The 27,230-nt window shown below is 53.9% G+C and overlaps 1 protein-coding gene and 1 non-coding gene across 2 annotated transcripts in view; one reads left to right on the forward strand and one right to left on the reverse strand.

Annotated features, from left to right (window-relative positions):
• Positions 1-2,647: 2,647 nt before the first annotated feature.
• DCPS (decapping enzyme, scavenger) overlaps positions 2,648-27,230 on the reverse strand; it is a 33,687-nt gene continuing 9,104 nt past the window's right edge. The window contains exons 3-6 of the mRNA XM_060017694.1: positions 13,516-13,661; positions 7,550-7,663; positions 5,130-5,240; positions 2,648-3,270 (exon numbers count right to left, since the gene is read on the reverse strand). Of these exons, the coding sequence (XP_059873677.1) occupies positions 3,004-3,270; positions 5,130-5,240; positions 7,550-7,663; positions 13,516-13,661 (638 nt within the window). The 3' untranslated portion in view covers positions 2,648-3,003. The remainder of the gene's footprint in view (positions 3,271-5,129; positions 5,241-7,549; positions 7,664-13,515; positions 13,662-27,230) is intronic.
• Positions 26,042-26,114, forward strand: TRNAK-UUU (transfer RNA lysine (anticodon UUU)). The gene has a single exon. It is a non-coding gene; the product is annotated as a tRNA-Lys (tRNA).

The raw sequence follows: 27,230 nt of genomic DNA on the forward strand, positions 1-27,230 counted from the left end.
CTCCTAGCTTACAGACAGTTACATAACTTGCCCGAGATCATGTCTGGTTATGGTGCAGGTTCTATGCCAGAGTCACCAGACCATGCTGGCTCTCAAAGGAGGCGGTTCCAAACACTAAGCAATTTCCCCTTCGCCTTGACTTTCATTTCTTCCTCATGATCCTGAAGGAGAAACTGGTCAGGGTACTACCGGACGTGTGTGCCCCATGCTAGAAGCCAAGTTCTAGGTCCCGGCCGCGCTGAGCCACTGTCTCCCTGCCTGCTGGCCTCGGCTTGTGCTGGCCACGCGGCTCTCAGGCTTCAGCCCGGAAGTCTGGCTTCTCTCGGCATAAGCCGCCACAGCCCCACCCCGGGTCTTCTCAAAGCACTCATGTCCATGGAGTCACTGTGTAATTACGTCTACGTGGCTCACTAAATTGTAAACTCCAGGAGAGCTCTAGCTCCATATTCTTGTCTAAAAACAAAAAGTAGGGTCGATATTCAAAACCTTGTTGATTGAACTGAAACACTGTAGTCCATGCTTATTTTTTAAGTGCTTAAAACTTGGTAACTTCAAGTTTATAGAGACTTTGGAATCCAGTGTAATTTCAGTAAGAATATGGAGCGAACACAGGGCTGCCAACATTTATTTTGCTAAGTGAGGATTTTTAAAAAACAACTACTGTTAATTATCAGCATCTTCTTACAAAAGAAAGACCACTTCAGGGTTCAATATACGGGTCTGGAATAAAGATTTAGTCCTTTCTGAGAAGGCAGAGTTAGCAGACCCACGTCAGCCTATTCAGAAATAAAATAGATACATTAAACTATTTTGGAATAGAAGCATTACAAGAGAAACATTTTCAAATATTACTTTGTACGTAATCGTTTCTTGATTTGTTTCTCCATTTGAGGATCTGTATCCAACAGAGTCAGGCAATGTGGAGCTAACTGCCCAACTCCTCCTGAAATGTTATTTTTCTCAGTGTCCTGAAGGAATGCTGACAGAACACTCAGCAATTCTGCTCTATGAGGAAACCTCTGGGCAAACAGAGAGGAGCCGAGGAACAGCAGTCCTGTCTCCAGTTGCTCCCCTCCCTCCCCAACCACGCTGGGAAGAAAGTCGGCCAAGAACTGGGGCCTGGTGGCCGGTGGGGAGCCCTCCAGGACTTATCTGGGAAGGTGACATCTACCTCCAGGAGAGCAGGGACACAGGCGCGCACACCGAGGGCACGCGGCTAAACACACAAGGACGTCCACGCTGCCAGAGGGGGCTGGCGCTGCTCGTCTTGCTCAGGACGCTCTCTCCGGGGCGGCGGGATGCTGGGTTCTGCTAAGGGAAGGCAGGAGGAAAGCCAAGGCAGAGGAGGGGGTGGTTCTCATTCTGCATCCCTCGGGCTGAGGACCGTCTGTCCGCCCACTAGCCCGGAGGCCGGGAGCTTCTTTTTAGTCATCTCTGTATCCCCAGCGCTTAGGACACTGTCTGGCTTGAGTCCATCAGCGAGTCAAAGCTTTGGACTCCACCACAACCATGTCACTTTGCCCTGTTGGTTTACGATCACCCAGCACATCACTCCGTAGTGGATCCTCATCCCCGTTCCCCTTGACAAAGAAATAGGCTCAGGACGCCTCGGGTGGACACCAGGAAGAGACCATTTACCACTATCTAGGGCAGCGCTTGGCCTGTAGTATGTGTTAAATAAACACGCAAGGAACAAATGAGTGGCGCTCGGCTCTGACTCCAGTCTCCTGGCTCTCAGTCCAGGGGATGCAGAATAAGAGCTACCCCCTCGTCTGCTTCAGCTTTCCTCCTCCTTTCACTTTGCGGACACACATCCTGTCTCCCCTGAGAGTGTGTCCTGAGGAAACGAGACCCAGTAACCCACAGCCCCATGCTAAGGAGCAAACGCCAGCCCCTCTCCAGCAGTGTGATACATCTGTCCGCTGGGCCGGGAAGAGAGCCTCCTGTGTTTAACTGCATGCCGTCAATGTCTGCACCCGAGTCCCTGTTCTGCTGGAGCAGTGGTAGATGTCACCTTCCCAGATGAGCCCTTGGTGGCTTCCTACAGGCCACAGCCTTGGACACTGAAGTCCCTTCCTGGCCTCGCGACTCTATGGACATTCTATTCTATTCTATTCACCTTCCCAGATGAGCCCTTGGTGGCTTCCTACAGGCCACAGCCTTGGACACTGAAGTCCCTTCCTGGTCTCGCGACTCTATGGACATTCTATTCTATTCTGTGATGCTGGTCATACCTTGTATCCAAGAACCTCAGGGCTTTCAGACCCCACTGCAACCGTGTCACTTTGCCCTGTTGAGACACTGTTTGTATTTGATCTTCTGGCTGCTCCCTGCGAATTGTTGTACCTTCCTGCCCAGATAACAAACTCAAGGCCACGGACTCCCTGACCAAGAAGCCACGGCAAAGGCAGGCTTCTTGGGCTTTGCAACATCTGACTCTTATTAAGGCCCTCCCACTTCCAGGAGCGGCCATGCTCCATCCTTGTCAACAACAGTGTATCAACAGGATTGGCTCACACATGGGAAGTGTGACCTCAGTGCTGGGGAGAGAAAGAGGAAGTACTGTCAGAAAGACTCTATCGATTACGCCCACCAGACAGGTGGAGATACAGTAAGTGGGAAGAAGGCAGAGCGCCCCGTGGTGGCAGAGCAGGAAGGAGTGAAAGCAGAGGGAGGCTCAGCTGGATTCCGGATGTGAAGACAGCCAGGACGGGTGCACGGGGGCCTACAGAAAGCCCCAAGCCCTCCGGGCCAGCTGGGGCTGACCCCCAGACACTCACCCCCTTCTTAAGACCTTCCCCCTAGGTTCTGCCCACTCCGCTTCCCCAGCAGGCCACACCGTGGGTCCACACCGAATGAGACCGATAGTTTATTCTCATGCTGGAAAGAAACCAGTAGAAAATATATTAAAAAAAAAAAATTCACTTGGTGCTAAAATCCGGCTGCCCTTCCCACCACCCCACCGACCCCCCCGCCCCGTACACATCAGTGCTCTTCTCCGACTCAGCTTCTCTGGGCCTCCTGCAAGAGTGCGAGGAGGGGGTCATCAGCTCTGAGGGCAAAGGTGAGGGTGCGGCGGCCGTAGTGCTCGGGGTCCTGCTCCAGGTTCTCGATCACCTCGGCCAGCAGGTGGGCCCGCTCCACGCCTGCACCAGGGGCCTCGAAGCCCAGGGCAGTGAAGTGCACGTGCAGGTGGTAGTAGGAGGGCAGGTAGTGCAGGTACACGCGAAGGCGGTCTCCCGCCACCTGGTAGCGCTGCAGGATGGCTTCCTGGCAAGAAAGGGGAGGGTCGGGGAGGCTCATCCTGCTGCCCACACACCGGCGCCAGAACCCCCTCCTGCCCACGGCCCCGACCAGCCTCTCCACCCGCTGTTGGCTTCGGATCCCTGTCTTCCATTCTTGGGAGTCAGCAAGTGCAGGTGACAGCAGCAAAGCGGAGGCTCTTTCTCCCAAGAATGGGGACGGTGGCCTCGATCCGGCTTCCCCCCTCCAACCTGGTAAAACACCTGCTTCCTCACAGTTGCCACTGGGCCTCTAGGAAGTCTCGGTGCTAAGGACAGGCCCAGGTTTCCAAGACTGTGGGGACTATCCTGCCCTGGATGATTTACCAGACTTGTATCATCAAGTAGGTGGGAAGAGGCCTTGTTTTCCCTTTCAGCATAGAACAGAGTGGAGCTGGGCTGCGGCAGAGCTAAGGCTTGGTGGCAGAGAAAGGACAGGGGAGGGGACGCGAGCAGGGCTGCCCTGGACAGACCAGGGAGTCATAATCGGATCATCAAATTCTTGCAGGACTCCTGGCGGAAGAGGAAAGCATCACCTTCGGCCCCGGCTCCCTTTGCCTGCCCCAACCTTGCTCAGGGGTAGAGCTTTTTCTACCACACCCCCTTCAGGAGCCTCCGAGGCTTGGAATTAAGAGGAGACTTAATTTCCACTGTAGGCAAATCCCTGAGGCCGCAGGGGTGAAGAGAAAAAGACAGGGCCTCAGCGTGCTCAGAATACATCCTGGAATTGTATTCTATTCTGCATTTGGCGCTCCCCCAGGGATCTCGGCAGCAGGGTGACACCAGGACCAGGGCACCCAAAGGGCTTCCTGGGAGGTGCTGCCGGAACTGCCAGGGCAGGCGCAAGTGCTGGCCCAGCATCTCCCAGGGGCTCTGCATCCAGAGGCTGTTTCAGCAGAGAAACGAGTTACTGGGAAAAGAGAAAGGCAGCCAGGGGGATGGTGACGTGGGCATGCGGGGCAGAAGGCAGTCGGCACAGGACAGGGAGGGGCCGCAGGTGAAGGGAGAGTGGCCCCAAGCACAGCCTCTCCTTCAGGTCTGCGGCAGAGCCTCAGCAGCTCTTGTTGAACCTGACCTGGGGGGGGAGCCTCTTCCCCACTGGGCACCCTGGTGACAGCAGGCCTGCCATGGAGGCCGCATCTTCTAATGTCTCAGGCTGAGACCAAGCCCACAGAATAATGGAATCAGAAGGAAGAAGGACCCCCTCCAGACACCGAGGCCCAGAGAGGTGAAGTGACCTGCCTGAGGTCATCCAGTGGGCTAAGGTCAAAGTGTCAGAACCAGGACCAGGACCCAAGACTCGAGACTCTCTTCCCCCATCTCCCCTCGCCCCCAGGGCTCCTTTTAGCAACCCTGGAATTTCACTGGATTCAGCAAATCTCCCAGAGAGAAAGTATCCCAGAATGCCAGGTGCTAGAGGATTCAGTCTCTTCCCTCAGGGTAGATGAGGGGACACAGACACACGTCAGGTCGTGCACCATCTACCCGAGAAACACGTCTGGCATGATGTGGCTGTCGTGAGAGGGGCGGTAACCCCGGGATGGGAGGGCATCCCAGACGTGACCTGCAGGACACAGGCAGGGAGCAAAAGCGGGAACCCGAGCTGAGGAAGCCCGTGTCGGGTGAGGCAAGGGGGCTAAGAGTAGAGCTAGAGGGCAGGGCAGGACCAGGAACAGGGGCCTCGTGAGGCCCCCTAAAAGCCTTCATGGGCCGCTGCACGGGCATTCAGAGAGGAGCCCTTTTCACGAGACAGCCTTCTGGAAGGGGTGAGGAAAGGGGCCCAGGACGCAATGGAACTGGAGTGTAACTCCCCGGGGCTCCGGCATAGATCCGGCCCCGGCCGCTCACCTGCCCCTCCTGGAGGATGTTCCTGAGCAGCGGCAGGTGCTCTGGGGTGAGGTCCCGAAGCGACTTGATGTCCCGGCGATGGCAGATGGCAATCAGATACAGGTCATCGAGCTGTGCGGAGACAGGCAGGGGTAAACCGGGCTCAGCCGGGGACAGGGCCGGGGAGGCTGCCAATCCCGGAATTCCGCCCAGAAACCAGGAAGCACCCACACCCCAAGGCCTGCAGTGTCAGCCACAGCCAATCCCAGGGACCCCGTGGCAGGACCAATCCCCAGGCAACGTGGGCGTCCTCGTGGCCAGGGTGAGTGGGACAGTCTAAGGGACAGAGCTTCTGTTTATTCTTCCTGCTAAAAAATACCATATGAGAGTATTTACATACTCACAGCTGATGGGGAATGAGCGGCGGGAAGGAGGTTCAAGAAAATGCCAAGCACAACTCTTATGGTCTAATCGCATGTACAGAAGTAACTGCTGTAAGACATAAGGTGATACGAGTGCAGGAGGAAGAAGGACAGACTAGCTAGGGTGATCCCGAGAGGCTTCCTAGAAGAGAAGGCAGGGCATCCGGGTCTTGAAGAAGAGGTAGGGTTTGGAGAAAGGGCACTGAGGTAGAGGAAAGCAAAGGCTCAGAGGCAAGAAAGTCTAGGGCATCTAAGTGGGAGAGTAAACAACTCCATGTGCCTGGAATCAGAGGCAGGCGAGGAAGTGAACAGGCATGTGGCGGGGGGAAGGGAGCCTCAGGCCAGCGGGGCAGTGAGCTCCACCACGGCTTCACCCTCTCCTCCCTTCCCCTATCTCACAGGGCTCACAGACGGCCCTTCCTGCCATCCGTCCTGAACGCTGCCTTGCTGAGGACCTGGAGTTCACAACAGTCTCACAACAGTCCTGAGACCCTGAGACCTGGAGTTCACAACAGTCCTTGAGCCAGAGAAGAGCAAACGGACTCTTCCTCTTGCCCAGAAAACCCTCCCAGCCGTCTCTGCTTACCCAAACCCTGGCCTTGGCCAGTTTCACATCCTCGTGCAAGGCAAGCCCCAGACACCAGGGCTCCAAGGGCCAAGGCATGGAGAGAACCCAGCAGCCCTCAGCCCTGCAATCTGAGCTGCGAGATTCCTCAATAAGATAATCTGGGGACCATGAGTCACCCAACCAAATCCCCAAGGGCCCCAACTTAAAAACTTAGAATGACATTTTCCATATGGTGCGGGATGTCCAACTGTGCCTCTTCATGCCAACAGTCTCTCCATGCCATACACATTCTTCTCCTCCAGGGCCCTAAGAATCCAGGCTTTCTGCCCCAGACCTGCTACAGATGAGCCCAGTGGGAACCCCCCGGCAGATGGCTAAGCTGTGCCCACCCAGGCCTCCGTTTTGCCTACAAGTCCCTTCTGGGCTCTTCCTTCTCATGGCCTGTGTCCAGGACTCTCGCACTAGCTAGGGGCCCAAGGAGAAGTAGGAAATAAAACTGCTTGAACCTGGAGTGTGTGTGCATGTCTGTGGGTGTCTTCAGCTGTTCCACGTGTCACTGTCACAGGACTTCCAAATAATAGTAGCATTTATTTTAGATGGTATCTGCTGATGAATCCCAAACATGACATGAAATCACACCTCTCTGCTCCACTGGCATCGAGTGAAGCATGAAGGCTGTGCCGGGTGTCAGCTCACGGGACGGGCGAGGGAAGGAAGACAGACCCATTCTTTGGGATCAGACGTGACCCTGCATTTCCTGCAGGCAGCCAAAGGGCCCCGGCCCAGAGATACCGGTGATGGGCCTCACAGTGAGGTGAGGAAGGAGGAGAGAAGGCGGCCAGAGGCTGCAGAGGACAGGACTGGCGGTGTGAGTGAAGACAGCTCCCGGGAAAGCTGCTCTCAAGAAGGTCAGGGCAGGGGCCGCTAGGGGGCCAGGCAGCAGAGCTGAGAGGCTTGGAGGAGGGGGGTGGCCCTGGGCCACCGGAGGCCTCCTCTGTGGCTTGGGTAGTGCAGGGGACTCCTTGGGTCGGTCACCCTACTTTCTGCCGGCCAGTGTTGCAGACCATGGGCCTGCCTGGATCTGCCGGTATCCAGGGCATGGGGAGAGGGTGAACCGTCCACCTCAGGGCTCCAGGTGCTCCTGGAAGTGAGGGTGCAGCTCCCCAGCTTGGCTGGTAAAGGAACAGCCCGCGAGGTCATGGATGCAAACACTGCCCCATCCTCACCCCCAGGGTGGGAGGTGAGCCAGAAAGAGGCTTTAACTGGCCCATTAAAGTGTAAACATTTGTTTTAGGTGCTCCCACTGCAGAGAACTCAGGCCTCCCCTTTGGTTAATTATAATCTGCTTAGAGAGAGCGAGCAACATGAGGAGGAAGGGCAGGATTAAGGAGGCCCAGCGGCCTGGAGCAGGGCACTCAGAGGCCAGAGAGGCCCAGCACGAAATCCCTTACCTGCTGCTGGTTCCACTTGAGGTCGGGGATGAGGACAAAGCCATCAGAGGGGTCTGGATTCTCAAAAACAATCCGGTCGGCTTCAGCCTTCCTGTCGAGAATATTGTACACCCACTGGAAGGAAGGGGAGAGAGGGGGTTCACAGACCATTTTCCCTGAGAGACACCCCACAGTGGGCCAGGTAGGCTCTCAGGCCTCCCCAGGAAGGACAGCCAAGTCTGAAAGGGCCACTATGCTCGGGGGACTGACACTCAGGCTGTCCTGTTCCGGGAAGCTACTCTTGGGGGTCCGGAAGGGATTTCCCCTCTCCCACTACAGCCATCCCCACAGGGGTCACGGCAACTCAGACAGGGCCATCTCTTCAGGCGGTTCCTGGCCGGCACTGTGCACGTGCTCTGCTCTGGCCTCACAGGCCTGGTCTGCAGCCGCCCCTTCCACTGCCCACAGGACTCGGGAAAAGCGTCCCATGGGCGGGCCCTGTCCCACTTTATTCAGGACCACGGGCAGAGAGTCAGGCTGGGAGTTTCTTCTGCAGAGGAAGTCCGCTACACACCAGGGTGGGGAAAGGCTCAGGTTCTAGAAGTTAGTGTGCTGGGTTTCTCAGCCTGCTGGGATCCTTGTGAGGGCTGGGGTTAGCACCGCTGCCCCACCTGGGGACCCAGCTGACATGCACCCTTCATGACAAAGCGGAACAAACGCCACGTGGAGAGGCGATTACAAAGACCTTTCCTGTTAACCCCAGGCTGCCAGCTCTCTCACGCCCTTTGATTAGCTGCTGTCAACAGTCTTCAGAGGACCCTTCCTTGGGCGTTGTGTGAATCCCAAGGGCATCACTTTACCATTAAGGTCCTGGAGGCCTCTCTGAAGAAGCCAGCCTGCAGGGAGGTTAAGATAAGAAGGCCCCTGTTCTCACGGGGATCCAAGCCCCCAGCCCCGGCTCTTCTCCACTTCCCCAGAGGTCTGAGAGCCCTTTGCCAACACGACTTCCTTCCAGGCCAGTGAACTCTGTGCCTGAAATCCGAGAGCGAACCCTGCTGGAGAGCCACAGAGAGGGCAGGAGCTGGGCTCATACGGCTGCCCCTTCCGCCCCGCAGTCACAAAGGGCCTCAAGCTGCCCGAGCGGTGGATGGGAGGCCAGGGCGCCGACACGGCCAGGCCAGCGGAGGGCTCCTCTGCCCACCACCAGGAACGCTGGTGCAGCAGTGTCAGTGAGGGCCAGGGCTACACACATCCTCCCCCATGCCCCGCCGAGTCCACATCCTCTGCTGTCGGCCAGCAGGGCCAAGGCCAAGTGCAACTGTCTGAGATGCAGAGCGAGGAGGCAGAGAAAACCTGCCTGGGACAATCTGGGCCTCCCAGACCCCCTGGTAAGACCCACAGCCCGGTCACAATATGGTCAAGAAGAGCCTGGCAGTGCCACTTGTTGGGTGGAGTCTGGGGGCCGCCCAGCAGTGGCTTCCTCATGCAGCACTGAGGCCAGAGCGATGCACAGCCCAGCAGGTGGAGAACATTCCAGGGAGGGACATTCCAGTCAGAATGTCCTCTCTGACTGGAACTCTCTCTAAGAATGTGCTACTGGAGAAAAAAAGCCAGCCGGATCCTGACCTGAAACCTCCCAAAAATAAATGGGAGGGAGGGGATGGTGTCCCTGCGTGGAGAGCCCTGGTGTGGCCCAGCCTCCCTGGGGCCCTGCTTTTGCCCACAGATAAGCAGCTCTGCCTCCGCCTGGAAAGCAACATGTCGTCCAGGAGAGAATGAACAGACTCTGGAGCCCAACAAGACTGGGCTCATCTCTCACTTTCACCACTAACTAGCTGCACGCTGGCAAAGTGACTTCATCTGGGACTTCCCTGGTGGCACAGTGGTTAAGAATCCGCTTGCCAATGCAGGGGACACGGGTTCAAGCCCTGGTCCGGGAAGATCCCACATGCCGCGGAGCATCTAAGCCCGTGCGCCACAACTACTGAGCCTGCGCTCTAGAGCCTGCGAGCCACAACTACTGAGCCCGCGTGCCTAGAGCCCGTGCTCCGCAACAAGAGAAGCCACCGCACTAAGAAGCCCACGCACCGCAACGAAGGCCCCCGCTCCCCACAGCTAGAGAAAAGCCCGCATACAGCAACAAAGATCCAACGCAGCCCAAAATAAATAAATACATAAAGAACTAGCATCTTTAAAAAAAAAAAAAAGTAATTTCATCTCTCTAAGTCTTGGTTTCCTTCTTCCTCAGGAGGATCTAATAACACCCCCAAGTGAGGGTTGTGGTGCAAACTGTAAGTGAGAAAATGCGTGTGAAAGTGCCCAACACAGAGCCCTGCCCAGGGAGGCAACGGAGAACAGGGAAGGTGCTGGGAAGGCTCCAAGGGGAGGTCAGGCTGCGCTTGCCCGAGGCTACAAGACCGACTGTGGAAAGGCAAAAAAGAAAGCGGATGAGAGCAAAGGAGGTGCGCCGAGGGGACCACGTGCGGGGCTGGAAGGGCACGTGAGGGCTGGGAAGGTGTGCTGTGATGAGCCTATCTCACGGGACCACCCTGTGCGGCAAGCCCGTAAGGTGGGCACTGTCGGGGTCCCCATATTGCAGGGAAGGAAGAGGTAGGTGCAAGGAAGTTCACCCAAGTTCACACATTCCGACCCAGAGTCCGGCCCCAGAGCCCAGGCTGCAGGCCACATGGGTAAGCCCTCTGGGAGAGCCGGGAGAGGTCTGAATACACAGGATGTCACAGCCCAGATGAGAGAGGGAGGAAAGCCAGGGAACAAAGTCCACATGAATCATAGGGGTGACGTAACGGAGAGTAACACGCTGGGAAAGCAAGCCCGGGAGCCTCGGCCCCGCAGACGATATGGGGGTGCTGGCCGCTTCTGGACGCACCCGGCACGACTTCTTTCCTGTAGGTGACACTGGCAACTGACCCAGGAGCCCCTCTCCCCGAGCCCCCCCTTCACTATCCTCCTGCTCTTTTTTGCTGGCCCCTCTCCTCCAGCCACCCCTCCCCTGCCTGCGTCTCAGCCCCACACTCTCCCGTCCTCCCTGGAACGGCTACCTGTGTGGGCAACGGCGGCCACCACTCTGGCGCCTTTTCTGTGCTGGAAATGGCAGCAGGCACATGATATGTGGCACGGCTCTCAACTTCCACTGGGACCCCAGGAGGGAGGTGCCGTCGGTCACATTTTCCAGACAAGGAGACTGGGACTCAGAAATGAAGGATGAGATCGCGAGGCTGCGGGGCGGCAGGACTAGAGTCCAAACCCTGGGCCGACGCAGAAGCCCTGATCAGATGACTCACAAATCAGCCTCCAAGGCTCCAGATGCAGACACCCCACCGCATTTTTTTTACTGGGAAATTACAAGCACCTCAAATTTGAGCAGCCAAATAGGGTAGTTGGCTTAGAGCACAGACGCTGGGGCCAGACCGCCTGGCTTTGAAGCCAGTCTCCAAAGGCCTGCTGTGAAGATACGATGCCTGTAAAATGCTTAGGACAGTCGCTGTTCTGTCACCTCGTGAGTTCCAAGAAGTGACAAACTAACTCACCGTCCTCCACGTAAACCACTCCGCTGCCCACGCCCCCGTGCTGGCTAACAATCCGACTCTGTACCATTCATCGCCCAAGCTACCCCTGGACTCACCCCAGGCCCTTCCCTCACTGCTCCAAATCACCCACGTCTACGCCTTAATCGCAAGGGAAGCTCCCTGCCGCCTCTGCCTCGGTTCAGTCTTCCTCCTTCTTCTACTCTCACAACTTCCAAATGATTCTTTAAATCTGATCACGTTACCCACATGCTTCAAACCTTTAACAGGATGCTCATCGCTTTGGCAATCGCCCACAAATCTGACGATCATTAGAACAAAAAGATTTTTTTAAATGCGGATTTCCCAGCTCTACTCCCAGCTCCATTCTGACTCAGTAGATATGGAGGAGGGCCCTGTGCTCTGTATTTAAAAAAATCTAACCAGGCCATCCTGACGAGCAGCAAGGTGTGGGAACTCCTGGTCTCCTGGACAAAGTGCACAAGCCTCTTTGTGGCCCCCACCTGCCTTCTCCTGCCCGTTCCCGAAATGCATCAAATGGGTCCAGTCCTCTGTGCCCCTATACTTGCTCTGCCCTCTGCCTGGAGTGCCCTGTCTGCCTCTTCCAGCTGGCAAACTTCTCTTTGTCCTTTAAGACCCAACTGGAGGATCCTCTCCCCTGTGAAGCCCCCCGCTGTCTGGGCTGATCACTCCCCCTCTGTGTCGATACTGTACCTCGTGTCTAGACCGCCAAAGTGCTCATCCCATTATACTGCAGTTACCAGGTTGCATGCCTATCTTCCTTACAAGACTGTGGGGACGTTATCAGTGTTTATCTTGGTGACCCTCCAGAGCCCAGCACAGGGCCTGGTACACAGGGGATGCTCAATAAATACAATGACTATTGCCAATTAAGCTGGGTGCGTGTAAACTTGCTAGAAACAGCAGAGAAAGAATACATGGGAAATTCCCTGGCAGTCCAGTGGTTAGGACTTGGCGCTTTCACTGCTGTGTGCCTGGGTTCGATCCCTGGTTGGGGTACTAAGATCTCACAAGCCATGCGGTGCGGCCAAAAAAAAAAAATAAGAATACATGAATGCTCATGTCAAGCAGAAGTTGGTAGAGCAGAGGGGTTATTATTTCCCAAGAGGATCTGCATAATGGTCTATAAGAAGGTATATATACGACTCGTACCAGCTGTATTACAGGCTTCCTCTCTTGAATCCCACATACGTGCAACCAGTGCAGCAGAACACACATTCCAGGACATCCCCCCGCAATCTCAGACACAGTCTAGGAAGATGGAGACATATTTCCCTTCTACTTAGAAGACAGAGCAAGTGCTGGGACTTCTTTAAAAAAAGGAAAAAATCAAGCCACTGTGAGTTAGAGGAGCCTTGTGCAAATAATGTGCAGGGGACCACGGCTAACAGCTGGGTTGGGTCTTCCCCAGGGGACCCCCTGCAAGCCCTGCCAACCTCCTGTCCTTCCTCCTCCCAGGCACAATCCACCTCCCGAGACCCCACAGACAGGACACCCTCCCTCCTCCGGGACAAATGGCTGTGAGCTTCCCACACTAGGACGTCCCACACCACCGCAGCCTGCATCTCGGGTGGAGTGTGTAGAGACACTCTACAGGAGAACGCCTGAGCCATCACATTATCTCTGAGCGTGCACGTGGGACCAATTCCAGGCAGAGGCTCTGGCTGGTGCTGGGCACAGACCCAAGACGTCGGATGTCTTAGCGAAATGGCCTTGCACCTAGCCCAGTTGCTGCAAACACTTCGAAGACGCTCCCAACCCACGGCCATCACCCTGGGAGAAGAGGCCCTGCGCCGACCCCCGCGCCTGCCCCCTGCAATGGATGCAGGGGAGCAAGGGAAGGGGGTTTCTACCCTGTGACTCAGCTCCTGGAGGCTGGTTTGCTGTGGGTGAAACCAGGGATAAGAGTCTGGATGAGGAGGCCTAACCAGCACCCGTCTTTACCGTTCACAGACCCCCGGCCAGGGCAAGCCATTCTGAGACCGTATCAAGGCTACTGTAGAGTACTTAGAAATTCTTTCCACGAACTTGACTGCTCTGAGATCCCTGAGTGCCTCGGCGGCGTGCCCAAGACCGCTGTCAATTCCCTTATCAACGAAGGTGACTATCCTCTATGAAACAGCGACAGCCTCAGCCTGGCACTGTCTATGCCATCTATCCTGCTTATTCTTCTCCACAGCACTCACAATCTCACGTTTTGTGTGGTTACTTATATATTCACGCGCCGACACCTGAACAAGGAGGTAAGCTCCGTGAAGGCAGGGGCGCCTCTGTACTCTCTGCTGTGTCCCGTGGCCTGTGCTGTGGGAGAGCGCTGGACCCTGGTACCACCTCGACAGATGCTTGAAAAGATACACTGGCCGTGGGGACAGCACTCCGAATCTGACCCGCGGGGCTGGCCCAGGCCGCAGCGGCCAGTACCTGGATGCTGAGGCTCTGGGACTCCAGGTGCGGTAAGGTGATGTTCTTGTAATCGTCGCCCGTCTCCCGGACCAGGCGGAGGTCCCGGTGCAGGTACTTTTGCAGGTGTTTCTCTGTGGCAGGGTAAACCACGGTTGTCTTCACGTCTGCAAGGACACAACACAGCCCGGGCCACAGTCAGCCACTCTCTCCACAAGGTCCTGCCACACTCTGACCCTGACAGGCACCACGGAAAGGATGGGCCCGGTCTCTCTTTGATTCCCCAGTGAAGGGAGCCAAAGACTAAGAAGTTATGTTCACCCACGACCCACTCCCACGAGGTGCCTCGTGCCATTAAATTCATGACCTGAACCACACTCGGAATCTGGAAAATGTACGGTTTTCACTGATGGGTCACTAGGCCCCTCATCACCCTTAACCCTAGCCCTTCCCTCTTATTTTCTAGGCACAGGAATAAAACGTTTCTGTGGTTAAGACTCCGCGCCTCCACTGCAGGGCGCACGGGTTCGGGGAACTAAGATCCCACATGCTGCGCAGAGTGGCCAAAAAAAAAAAAAAATCCAAGCAGCCTCCTTAACGCAGAGCAGTGCAGCACAAGTGGCTGAAGGCGCAGACTCTGCGGCTGGACCATCAGGGTCCAAGTCCTGGCTCTGCCTGCTCCTCACTTGGGACCCCTGCCCCAGTCCAGGTGTTTACCCTCCCTGTGCCCCCACTTCTCCATCTGTCAGCTGAGGGTGATAACAGCTCCTACGTCATAGGGTTGGGAGGATTAGCAAGTTAATACCTGCGGAGCTCTCAGAACAACAATGTCTAACACATAATAAATACTGCCTATTTTCAACCCAGGGTTACCCAGTCTTGACTTTGGCACCATCAACATTTCCACCTAGATCATTCTTTGCTGTGGGGCTGTCCCGTGCATTGCAGGCCGTTTAGCAGCATTGCAGGTTTCTACCGGGATGCTAGTTAAACCCTCTCTCCAGTTGTGACAACCATAAACGCCTCCAGACATTGCCAAGTGCCCCTGGGGGATAAAACTGCCCCCAGTTGAGAACCACCGTTTCCATCACAAGGAAACCTGGCAGTGTCCCTAAAGAGACTCTAGGCTGGGGTCCTAGTAAACCACCACCCAGGTTTGGTTGAGTCCTTTTTCCTGTTTCTCTTAACATCTGCTACAACATCTTCAACATAGATCTTAAAAGCAGGGAAGGAAAATGTTGTCTTAAAATCAGTTGGGATGTTTCTCAAAGGACCCAAGTCCTCCCTGACTCTAGATTCAGATGTGCTCTCCCAGAGAGGTCCCTGAGAGGAGCGGCCCAGCATGGGCATCGGACACTCCAGGAAATGCTCAGACTCACCTACATACCCAGAACTACCAACCTAGGTCTGAGGACATAGGCGATTTTCATGCTCATTTCACAGGTGGGTAAAAAGAGTTCACAGGGATTCCAGGCTCATTCGACACCACGCTGTGGGATGGGGCAGAGACAGGACTGGAACCATGGTCTTCCCGCCCTGAAGCCTGCTCTTTCCACCTCTGCCTGAAGGCCCATATCGTCTTCCAGCAGCTGAGTGCGGGCGTCCAAAGGCGCAATGCCAAGAGCGTGATGCCTGGTAGAACCAGAGGCCCCTGGCCCGTCAGCTCTAGCAAGCAGAGCAGCGCAGCATGGAGACACAGGCTGGCATACGACTCTCCCCTTCCTGGCTGTGCCACCTTGGGCGTTATTTAATCTTTGAATCTCAGCTTCCTCATCTATTTATGGTGCTCATAAAATCTAATTGACAGAGAGTCGTTGTTATCGTTAAACAAGGCATGTCAACTGGACCCACGTAAGCACTAAATAAACGTCACCCCGCTTCCTAGGAATCTCTGGATCTGACCTGGAACGGGAGGCACAAAGTCTCCTCGCAATCCTCTGGGCACTTCTCACTCCCACCACCCTCTAACAGCCCAGGGTCACAGGCCAGAGATCAAAGGTCAGCACACCAAGCTCTCAGGAGACAGGAGACTGCTGAAATAGAGGGAATGTCAGCACCTTGGCCCTTGCAGTGCAGCCTGCTGGGGAAGGATGAGATGCTGGCAACAATCAGCCTGGGTTCAAATCCTGGCTGTGGAACCTTGGGCACGTGAGAAGCCAGTGAGCAGCAGGTGGGAAACCTCTAGAAGCTGCACCCCCATGGAAAAGTGCTCCTCCAATGCTGGCTCTTACTCTCCTTGTGTCGCCTGGGCGGGGCAGGCGGAGAAAGGCGCTCCCTCCGGGTGGGGAGATGGGCCGGGACAACCTAGAGAAGAGCCCGGACCCACTGGCAATGCACACACAGCCCTGGGCTCCCGGCCTGGGGGCCCCTGGCCGCTCCAGACTGGAAAGCCACGGGGCCGATGGGCTTGCCCGCCTGCCAAGGCTGGCCACAGACCGCCCCCGCCGCAGAGCCCTGGGAAGCGGCCCCTCCTGCCCTCCCCCCAGCAGCAGGGAAAACTAAAAAGGCACTTTCCGGGGCTTCCCTGGTGGCGCAGTGGTTGTGAGTCCGCCTGCCGATGCGGGGGACGTGGGTTCGTGCCCCGGTCCGGGAAGATCCCACATGCCGTGGAGCGGCTGGGCCCGTGAGCCATGGCCGCTGAGCCTGCGCGTCAGGAGCCTGTGCTCCGCAAGGGGAGAGGCCACAGCAGGGAGAGGCCCGAGTACCACAAAAAAAAAAAAAAAAAAAAAAAAGGCACTTTCCAACTGCTCACTTTCTGCCGTCCTGTTTCCTCTCCTGAGACCCGCCTGCCTGGAGGAGGCGCACCTTGCTGCACTCTGAGCCCTGCCAGAGCCAGTCACCCGTCGCCCGGCCTCGGTCAGATCCTCGCTGCTGGCATCAGGGTGGGGATGCCCCTCCAGTCTCGCCCAGGCCCTGCTCCAAGCCCACTGACCGCCACTCTTCCCCGGCCGTCTCTGCCCCAGCCACAGAGACCCCCTTACACTCCCCACCGACTCCCACCTCTAGGCCTCACACCTGCTGCCCCGTCTCATTCCCTCAGGCCTCCGTCCAAAGGCCAGCTCCCAGACGGCCCGACTAGAGAGGCACCCCTTACCTCCCCACACCCTGCCTCCTTCACCCCTCACTGCCTGACGATGGAGGACATATTTATTGTCTGATTCCCCCGTTAGACGGACTTCCCTGGAGGACAGGGATTTTTGTCTACCTTAAAATTTTGTTTTATCATTTTATCCCCAGCACCTGGAAGAGCGCCTGGTATACAGCAGGTACTCAACAAATACTGAACAAATGAAAAAATGAATCTGGCCTTTTTAGACCTTAAACCCAGGAAGAGCATTTCTTGTCCCAAATGGAATAAAACCTCTCTGGAAAAAAAAAAAAAAAGGTCAATATATTTCCCAATGCTGAGTTTCTCACTGGCAGCCAAAAGCAAACTCTGGTGTTTATCCAAATGACCTGCAACTGAGCTTCACGAGGAATCTGGGCGAGAGTCAATGCCCGATAAATGCTCAAACCATCGGGTGAAAATACGTCGGGGAAGAGGACATCCACTCAGGGCCTCAAAAACATCTCCTCAGAGATTACTTATTAATTACAGAGGCGGACACAAAGTGACTGGAGTGAACATCACTCCTCACGGGATGAACGGACGCCCTGGGCCTCCTGGGCTGTGCCGTGGTGTGCCCGCCAAAGCGCATAGCCTGCATCCAATCGCGAGGCGACATCCTCCTCCCAAACCCAGGGACGCTCTACGGAACAAGTGGCTTCACAGCGCTTCCCAAGTGTCCAAGTTAGGGCTGAGGGACTGCTCCAGATTACAGGACGCTAGGGACTGGACTGGATCCTGGACGAGGGCAGGACGGGGGTGTGCGGGAGATTCCTGCTTGAAAGGGGGTACTGAAACACTGGCAAGATTTAATAATGGTCTCCACATCACATAATGGCTTTGTATAAATGTGGAAGTTCCCAGAATTGATCATTTTACTCTGGTTCCTAGGAGACACACACTGGCGTGCTCAGCACTGAGGGGCTACCACGTCTGCAACTTACTTTTCAATAACAGAGCGAATAGTAACAAAATATTATTATATGTGTATGTGGAGAGAGAAAAAGGAAACGTGGCCAAATGTTAACAAGAGGTGAAGGGCTTTTTAAGGGAGTTCTTTGTACTATTCTTACAGCCCTTCTGTAAGGTTGAAAAATTTTTTCGAAATATAAAGTTAAATAAAAACGTGTTGGTACTCTCTAGACCCTGGGTGCTAACTGCCAGTGGAGGTGCCAGGCACTGTCCTAAGCCCTGCATGCATATGTACCCACTCACTCCCCACAGCCAGTGTGAGACGGGTATGACTTTGGTCCCCGCGTCACACACAAGGAAGCTGAGGCTCAGCGCTGGGCATCAGCCTCGGCACCACGTACCAGCCGCGCAGGTCAGCAGACGTGGCTTCACCCTCCGCCTGGCGCCCTCTCTGCCAACCCCAGTTTAGCAAGTTGACTTAAGGGGCCACCTACCCAGGATGAGAAGTACCTGGAACCTCCCAGCCCAGAAGCTTCTCCCAGTAGCTACAGAAGCAACAAGGGACTTCCTGACCCTGCCCTCCTCCTGGCATTCTTAAAAAAATCAACTCCAAAACCAGCACCTCAAGAATGTTCACAACCTATTGAGAGCATCCCTGACATTCCTTAAAAGGGCTTCCTATTCGTCATCCTTCTTCAAACTTTGCTTTTATTTTTAGTTTAAGGTGTGTTTGCACATAGGTTAAAAGTCAAACAAAGCTTGTTTTTATGTTTTCTGCTCCTTTCTGAGCACCATTTTCAACTCTTCCAGCCATTTCCTTGCTTTCATACTTCCATAGTTCCAAATTACAAACATTTTTGTAACTCGTTCCACCTTGATTTTTCAGTTTTATTATTATTCATTAACCTCCCATTATGGAAGGTAAGGATTTAGCTTTTTAACCAACTCTACACCAAAAGAGCGCGAGTACGCATGTGCACACACGCTCTTTCTACCCCATCCTCACAACACAACCAGATCACAATTTTGGGTAAATCAGTACTCAACATCAATACCATTACGATGATGCAAATGCTGTCTACTGCTAAAGAGTACACTATGACTGTTTTTCCTTTTCAGCACAATTTTTGGTATACAGAGTTAGTATTTACTTTTTTGTTTTCTTTTCTATAAACCTGTCACTAATTCATCCCCACATCCACTTCCCTTTTTATAAAAATCTCCTCTTGGTGTTACAACTCATCAGGCACAAGAGCAACAGTGTGTTCACGGAGCCTGCAGGTGCCCCGTGCAGAGCTGTGGCCTGGGAGCTCCGAGCACTGCCCTCGCCCCCTCTCTTGTGCTGGGTACCTTGTTTCCCGGATCCATTATCTTCCTCTTTCACATGTATGTCCTCATTTTACTGAAGCAGTGCTTCTCAAGCTTCAGTGTGCATCAGAACCACCTGACTCAGGACGCCTGGGGTGCGGTCCAAGAATCTGCATTTCTAACAAGTCCCCAGATGCAGCTGCTGCCGCCGGGCCAAGGACCATACATCAGGAACCACGGCCCTGGGCTTCCCTGGTGGCGCAGTGGTTAAGAACCTGCCTGCCAATGCAGGGGACACGGGTTTGAGCCCTGGTCTGGGTAGATCCCACAGGCCACAGAGCAACTAAGCCTGTGCGCCACAACTACTGAGCCTGCGCTCTAGAGCCCACGAGCCACAACTACTGAGCCCACGGGCCTCAGCTACTGAAGCCCGCGGACTCTAGAGCTGGTGCTCCACAACAAGAGAAGCCCGTGCACTGCAACGAAGAGTAGCCCCCTCTTGCCGCAACTAGAGAAAGCCTGCGCACAGCAACGAAGACCCAACACCACCAAAAATAATAAAGATATAAAAAAAAAAAACCACGGCATTAAAGTACAAACTCAAGATGCGTCCAGAGATATGGCGCAAGGGAGATACATTTAGAGACTTGGAACACCTGAAAATGTCTTTATTCTACTGTCGCACTTAATTAAGCGCTTGGCTAAAGAATTCTAGGATGGATAGCAATGACCCTCCAAGTCTGAAAGCACTGCTCTGTGACCGTCTAGACTGCAATGCTGCTAAGAAGCCTGAGGTCATTCTGATCCCCAAACCTTTGTACTCACCGGTTTTTTCCCCGCTGTCCCCCGTGTCCTGATGGTGTTGATGGGTCTTGGAGCGGGTTTATTTTCCTCCATCGAGCTGGGTAAGTGTCAGGCCCCTTCAATCTTGAAAATCATGTTCTTCAGTCCTGGGACTCATTTCTTTGATTATTTTCCTCCCCATTTTCTCTGCCCTTTCCTTCTGGAACACTACTTGCATATTTAACTTCTTTGATTCATCTTGTAGTTTTTTTTCTCTCCCATTTTCCAGCTCTATGTCTTTCTGCTCTACTTCTCAGGAATGTTTCATCTTCTCTTCTGTTTTCATTTCTGCTGCATTGTTTAAAATATTTATTTATTTGGCTGCAATGAGGTCTTAGTTGCGGCACATGGGATCTTTAGTTGTGGCGTGCAGGATCTAGTTCCCTGACCAGGGATCAAACCCAGGCCCCCTGCATTAGGAGCGTGGAGTCTTACCCGCTGGACCACCAGGGAAGTCCCATTTCTGCTGTATTTTTAATTTCTAAGAGCTTTAAAAAAAACTTCCTTATTGATAGTATCTTGTTCTTTTGCTTTCTATATACCATAATTTCTCTCTGAGATTAATGAAAGTCTTTGAAAATTCCTTCTCCCTGCGTAGTTTCTGTCTCCTCCGTCTCTTTCTTTTCCTTCCTTCCTTTTCCTTGTCCTATCTTTTTTAACTGAGGCATTACTCAAAAGTCTGCCACCTGGTTTGTCCACTCACTCATATGTTAAGAGTAGAGCACTGAGTTGCTGGCGGCAAGCCTGCGGACACACGAGCGCTCACCTGGAGCCTCCTTTTAGGATCATCGGGCTACTCCTTTGCATGATGGAGCCCTCGAGAACTTAAGTCTTTTCTCTTGGGCTGATCAGATTCCCCACATGATTCTTCCGGTTTCCTATGTGGAGGTAGGAACCTGGCAGGCAGCATTCTGAGCGATGAGGAAGAGAAGCAGGTGGCTGGAGGGAAGGTGGCCAGGGGTCATCTCAACACTAAACGTGCTGACTTCCACTTAACCTTCTACGTTTTGGTACCATCACCGCACCCTCACCGGCACCTAGAATCTCTAGATCCATCTCTGGAAGGAGCAGTCACCAGTCCTGTGAAGCGGGAAAGAGGATTTTGGCAGCCGAGGCTCAGATTCCCCTCGGCTGGCTCAGGTTTCCCCTCTCAAACCTGCCACGTCAGTTCCTCCTCCCTTCGCTTCCTTGGTTTGTCTCCTCTCCCTCTAGTCTTTATGGGTTAATTTTCTTTAAAGGGAAGTCCTTTCATGCCATTTCTCGTGAGGGTTTTAAACGAAACAGGTGGGCACTTGAACTGGCCCCTTTTAACTGGAGCCCAGGTCCCTGTCCTTCTGTCTCCCTTCTAATGCTTTATTTTTCTTCTTAGCCGTTTACTGACTCTTGACCTATTTGTTATTTACGGTTCCTCTCCTCCAACTGGACATCAGCTCCTTGAGAGCAAAGACTCTGTTTTGCACACTGGGTGTACTGTGCCGGAAACAGCACCTGACACGTGTTGGGCCCTCACAATACAGTCTACAGAACAGAATGTATGCCACTTTACGGATGTGTGTGCGTGTACAACTGCATATACATAAGCACACACAGAAAGAAGTCCGAAATTCAGGACATATTCCAAGATGGGACGTTATCTCTGGGCAGTGGAGATGTGTGTAATTGTAATTTTTAAAATTAGTTTTTTTGGGTATTCATTACATTTTCTAAAACAAATATGGATCACTTCATGACAAATATATTAAAAACAGAAAAATAAGCCACCCCTTAAAACTGAAGCCCAGGGAGGTTAGTAACTTACCCAAGGTCATACAACTAGTGAAGTGGTGGGGCTGAGATTAAACCTAAGAAGTCTGACTCCTCTATGCAATAGTGCTTTCCCTGCTACAGGGCCTTCCTCTTCCAGGCCTTCTCCTAACAAACCTGTACTGCAGCCACTTTCTCCAAAAAGCAGCCCTATCAGATGGGAGAGACGCGATTAGTTCCAGCCCCTCCTGGAGACACGTGAACAGCTGTCAGCAAAACCCGAGAGCTCAGTGAGGTGCCAGAGCGATTGGAGCTGCAGACTGGGAGGTCCGGGAGGACGTCAGCGCAAGAGCCCAACAACTGCTCGCTGCTCGCTGCAATGCCCCCTGGGAGTGCAGGGAAGCAGAAGCTCGCTCCCCTCAGCGCCGGGGGCCTGTCTGAGGAGCGGCCCCAGGGGGTCCGCTGAAGCCAGATGCTGGGCTGGAACAGGCTCTGGAGGGGAGCACAGAGGGATGAAGACGAGCCCGCGGACAGCCAGGAATGATGGCTGCTTCGACTTCCGTGGGTGGTACCAACCGCCCTGCCGCCCACCCACTGTGACAGTGATGGACGGTGGGGAAGGAGGCCTGGGGCAGGGTGGTCGCCGCCCTTGTGGGGCTCAGGGCAGCATATGTTTCTCTACAGGGATGCTGTGGCAGCAGGAACGGTCACACCGACACACCCCAGATGACAGCAGCCCCGTCCACACCCGCTCCCTCTCCGCAGCCTGGTGTGCCCATGGCTAGCCCAGAGCTCCGTCCTGCCTGTCAAGACCCTTAATTAAGGTCTCCTGAACATCCTTCTCCAACAAATAAAACCAACCCTGTCCCCCGCCCAGACACAAGAGCCCAACTGCTTTCAGAGGCAGGGCTACAGACAGGAACGAGCAGCCGGCTTTCCTGCTCTCTGCCAAAGCTCGCTTAGCCGAATCCCCAGGAAAAGGCTGTTGCACATGAAACATGAAAATGCAAACCGCAGACAGTCTGCTCTCCTTCCCACACACATGTTCAAACAAGCCTGCTTTCCAGCGCTGCAGATGACTTCTCCCCGATGAGGTCATCGCTACGGCCCAGCCTGTGGCTTCTGCCCTCCCTCCATTATCATGAGCTGGTTTCAACTTACCTGACCCAGATGTGCAGGCTCAGGGGAGCAGGGGAGAAGCAAGAGCAAAGCGTGAGCGGGCTGGGAGGCCCACCCAACCCTCCGTCCACAGGAGCCAAGCAGACCCCCAGGTGATGGGCTGCCAGACCCAGGCTGGCAGGGCACCCCATCAGAGCATTCCTAGAGAAGGTTGGCAAGGGGAGAGGCTGCTGGGGGGTCTCCCGGGACTTGCGTTTTCTTTCCTCCTCTTGGGGACCTCCCCCCGGCCAGACAACACCCTCCCCAGCCCTGGTGTCATAGAGACCAGGGAGCAGGCCGGAGGCTGGAAGAGGAGGCCCGGGGCAGGGTGTGCACTGTCCCACGCTGCAGGACGCTGAAAGTACTCAAGTGAGGTCTGAAAAGACCTCCAGATCAAGGATAAACAGGGCTGAAGGGTGTGGTCAGGATCCTACTGGAAAGAAGCTTCAACCGCCCCACAGCAAACCTCCAAACAGCTAACTACCTGTCTCAAGGAAAGCACAGAGCTGCCACTGGAGACAGAGGAGAGGCAGACGCTGATTTTAGCAAGACCCTGGCTCCGGCAGGCTCCTCAGCGCCCCCTCTCCTTGGTCCTCCGAGGCCCGGGAGGGTCAGGAGGGGGTCTGACAGGACCTGACCTGACGGCCCAGCCACAAATTCAGTGACTCTGAATGCAGCCCCAGGGGTTACATCCTTTAGGGATGGGAACTGCTGTGGCAGGACGGGAGTTGCATCTGAACAGAAGGATGAGAGCAGATATCTAACGAGATAATGGAGCTGCCATCGACAGTCCTGGCAAGACCCTAACCCCACACGTGGGAAGAAACTGTTCTGGGGCCCAGCGGACCAGACTCTAAAAGCTGTTAGACTGAACACTCAGGAGTCCCAGAAGACGGCCTCAATCTCAACTTCCGGTCTAAAGGCATCTCCTTACTTCACTCTGAAAGGAGACTTGCCCTGTGCCAAGTCTCAGGGCATCCTGCGTGGGCTGGCGCGAGGCGAGAAGGTGGAGGGCACAGGACACCCCGCCTCCCGGGGAGCCACGACGACCGGAATTCTAGGCCTTCGCTCACGGAGAAGCACGGATCAGAACCAGGCCGCCCAGGCTGAAGTGGAACCAGCGCATGGGTAATCCACCCTCGCCCACTGGTCCTGAGTAAGCTGACTTTCTGCTGACTCGAGCCTTAAGACTGCCACAGAGTCTTGGCGCCTTGCCCCATCTGAGAGACTGAGAGAGCGCGGTGGCCACATTTCAGGAGCTCAGGATCTAGCCACGTCTAAATAGGCTCTGAACGCACCAGCTCTTCCCAGCCTCACAGAAGCCACAAGTCTAAGCAGAGAACTGAACAGAGGCCTCTGCTCCAGCTCTTCCCAGCCCCGCAGAAGCCACAAGTCTAAGCAGAGAACTGAACAGAGGCCTCTGCTCCCAGCTGGTGAAGGAAGAGATGGGGGCACGGAGGAGGCCACACCCGAGGGCTCTTGGAGTGCAGCTGGCAGGGGAGGGGCAAGCGAGGCCCGTCGGACAGCTGAGAGGAAAGCAGAACCCAGATTCTGGGACAAGAATTCTACTCTGGTGGTAGCGGCCTTTCCATCTTGAAGTTTCTGCTTGTTGTTATTCCACTGTCCCTCAAAGCCCCAGAGAGGGCCCTGGCTTGCTGGTGTCAGAAGCTCTGAAGCACCCAGGGAGAAAGGTAGACAGAAATCTGCCATCTTTAGGTGGCCTCTGCTGATGAAGAGAGACTCCTGTGGGCTGGCTCGCCTTTCCCCTGCCCCATTAAAGAAGCCCCATGTCAAAGCCCAGCTAGCTGAGTCCACTCCGCAGCTCTGTCCACACCGCTGTCCTCTCCGGGAACAACCTTCTGCCTTCACGTCTCCAGGTGTGGGAGGAGCTAACTGTGCACGGCCCACCCCGCCAACTCCTAGCATCACCCCTCCGTGGCCACACACTCTTGACCAGTATCTCCCAGGTATGTCTGTGCAGCTAAGTGTAAATCTCCAGTTTGGGGTCTGCGTATTTGGGGGTACACAGTACTTGTTGATGAACTGACAAGCCCCATGCAATGAGGGTCATTCAGGCTGTGAAGTAAGGACATAGCCAGAGGCCCCAGTCCAGGCTAATCTTCTGGTCTGCTTCTTTGTTTGGTTTGTTTGGGGATGAGGTTAACGTCCTAAAAAATCTCTAGCAGAGCATCACGTGATTATATTCTCAAATAATTCAGAAGTCTAACCCCTAATCCTTTTCATTGGCATAAACACCAATAATAGTTCGGTGCTCATTATTCCAGTCTTTTCTTGAATGAATTTACATATACATGAACACATGTACATAGAAGTCTATTTTTTAAGCACAAGAGGGATGAGTCTTTAGGGGTTATCTGTGACCTCAGAGATCTCCCATGACAGTCCATACAGACCTCCTCCCTCCTTTGTAACAATTGCGTTGTAGCCTAGGCTGCGTACGCACCATGCCTATTAACCCTTCACACACACAGGGTCACTTAGGTTGGTTTTGGTTTTATTTTTCATTTTTTCTATCACAAATGATGCTGCAGCGGACATTCTGGCCCCTCTTTGTGACGTGCATGAGTGACTGTCTAAGTCAGACACCTAGAAGTAGAAACGCTAGGTCAGAGGGACACAGGTTTCAATATCTCATGGATCTGGCCATGTCTGACACCCCACCCACTGTGCATGAGCACCTAGGACTCGCTCTGTGCAAGGGAGTCTGGGAGAAACGAGGTGTCTGTCTCAGCTCACCAACACTGGCTCCATATGGCCACGGTCTCAACGGGGTAACTTCTCTATGGCCTAAGCTCCCTACACCTACAGAGCCCCACCCAGCATATTGAGACATATGTGGAAGGTCCCCTTCTCCTATTTAATAGTGACTCTCAGGCCGTTTCAAAAAGCCACACAATGGCACCAAAGGAACCAGAAGAGGATGTGGGCTCTAAACAAGCAGGGACAGAGGACAGGATGGGAATCGATGCTGGAGACTGGGACCAACTAAAGGCCCCCTCTAGAGAAGAGCTGTACCAACTGGCTCCATCCATTGCCTACCTTCATCCTAGGGGCAGGCACTTAACGCAGATGAAAACAGGAATGTGCTCCAAAGATATTAACCCTTGGGCTGGAGCAGGGGTAGGAAAACTCTTCTTAGTTTTCTTTTCTTTTTTTTTTTTAAACAACTCTTGAAAAATGTAAAAACCATTCTTATCTCATGGGCCATACAAAAGGAAGCAGGCCAGATCTGGCCCATGAGCCATGGTGGACAAGAGAGCATGCAGGCTCCGGAGCACAAACTGCTCAAACTGCACACTCAGGCAAGGCCAGACGGCCGACGAGCCCCACTCCCCGTCTGCACAGCACTGGGCAGCTACCCACCCAACAGGGGCCTATTGTGGAAACAGACCTACCTATCAGCTCACTAGACTATCAGCCTAGTTCTTCATTTTTAAATACAAATGAAGCAGGAACTCCCTGGCGGTCCAGTGGTTAGGACTCTGTGCTTTTGCTGCGGAGGGCCCAGGTTCGATTCCTGGTCGGGGAACTAAGATCCCACAAGCCACATGGTACGGCCAAAAAACATTTTTTTAATAAAATAAATACAAATGAACTAACATTCACCAGACACTGAGGGAAAAACAGCTGAGGGAAAAAAAGAATGACCAAAATAAACAACCAGAACCAGATCCCAGAGGAAATGGGATCATTTAAGGGTCAGGAGATAATTTTTAAAACAATTCTAATTAGTGTGTCAGAGAAAGTCAACCCAGTTTTGGCCTCTGTGAAGCAAGAGCAACACGCTATGAAAATGAAATAATCGGAGGACCAGAAGAAAGAAAATTAAAATGGTGGCTCCCAAATGAAAACCTTCTCTAGGAGGTCTGGAGAACAACGTCAAGACCATCTACCAGTCTACAGAAAGAAAAGACAGATGGGAAAAGGAAGAGAACAGAAACAGCACATGGGACTGAAACCGTGCACCTCAGATTGGGACTTGAACCCACGTGGCCGGGACTCAAACCCAGCCAAAACCCACGGTCTTCGAACTGAGATCACACACCTGCTTTCAGGACTTAAGGAAGCTCAGGTTCGTGATGTCTCATCACAGAAAGAATTCAGTAAGAGACAAAGTGATAGGTAAGAAGTGGATTTATTTAGAGAGAAACACACTCCACAGACAGAGTGTGGGCCATCTCAGAAGGTGAGAAAGGCACCAGGGTATGGGGCTGTCAGTTTTTATAGGGGTGGGTGATTTCATAGGCTAATGAGTGGGAGGAGTATTCCAGCTATTTAGGGAAGGGGTGGGGATTTCCAGGAATGGGGCCACCGCCCACTTTTTGATCCTTATGGATCCTTGGAACTGTCATGGCGCCTGTGGGTGTGTCATTTAGCTTGCTGATGTGTTACAGTGAGTGTATACTGAGGCTCAAGGTCTAGTGGAAGTTGACTTGTCTGCCATCTTGGACCATTTGGTTCTAATCAGTTTATGTCATGTCCTCGGGCTATATCATTCTTTCAAAGGCTGTGCCCTGCCCCCTTCCCTCCTGTTTCAAGACCAATATAGGAAGTCTAACAACTAATAGGATTTCCAGTAAGAGGAAATAAAGGAAACAGAGAGAAGGAAATTATCAAAGAAATAATAGAAAAAATATTCAGAGTG

This window comes from Delphinus delphis, chromosome 8 (genome assembly GCF_949987515.2).
Source record: "Delphinus delphis chromosome 8, mDelDel1.2, whole genome shotgun sequence".
Taxonomy (NCBI): Eukaryota; Metazoa; Chordata; class Mammalia; order Artiodactyla; family Delphinidae; genus Delphinus; species Delphinus delphis.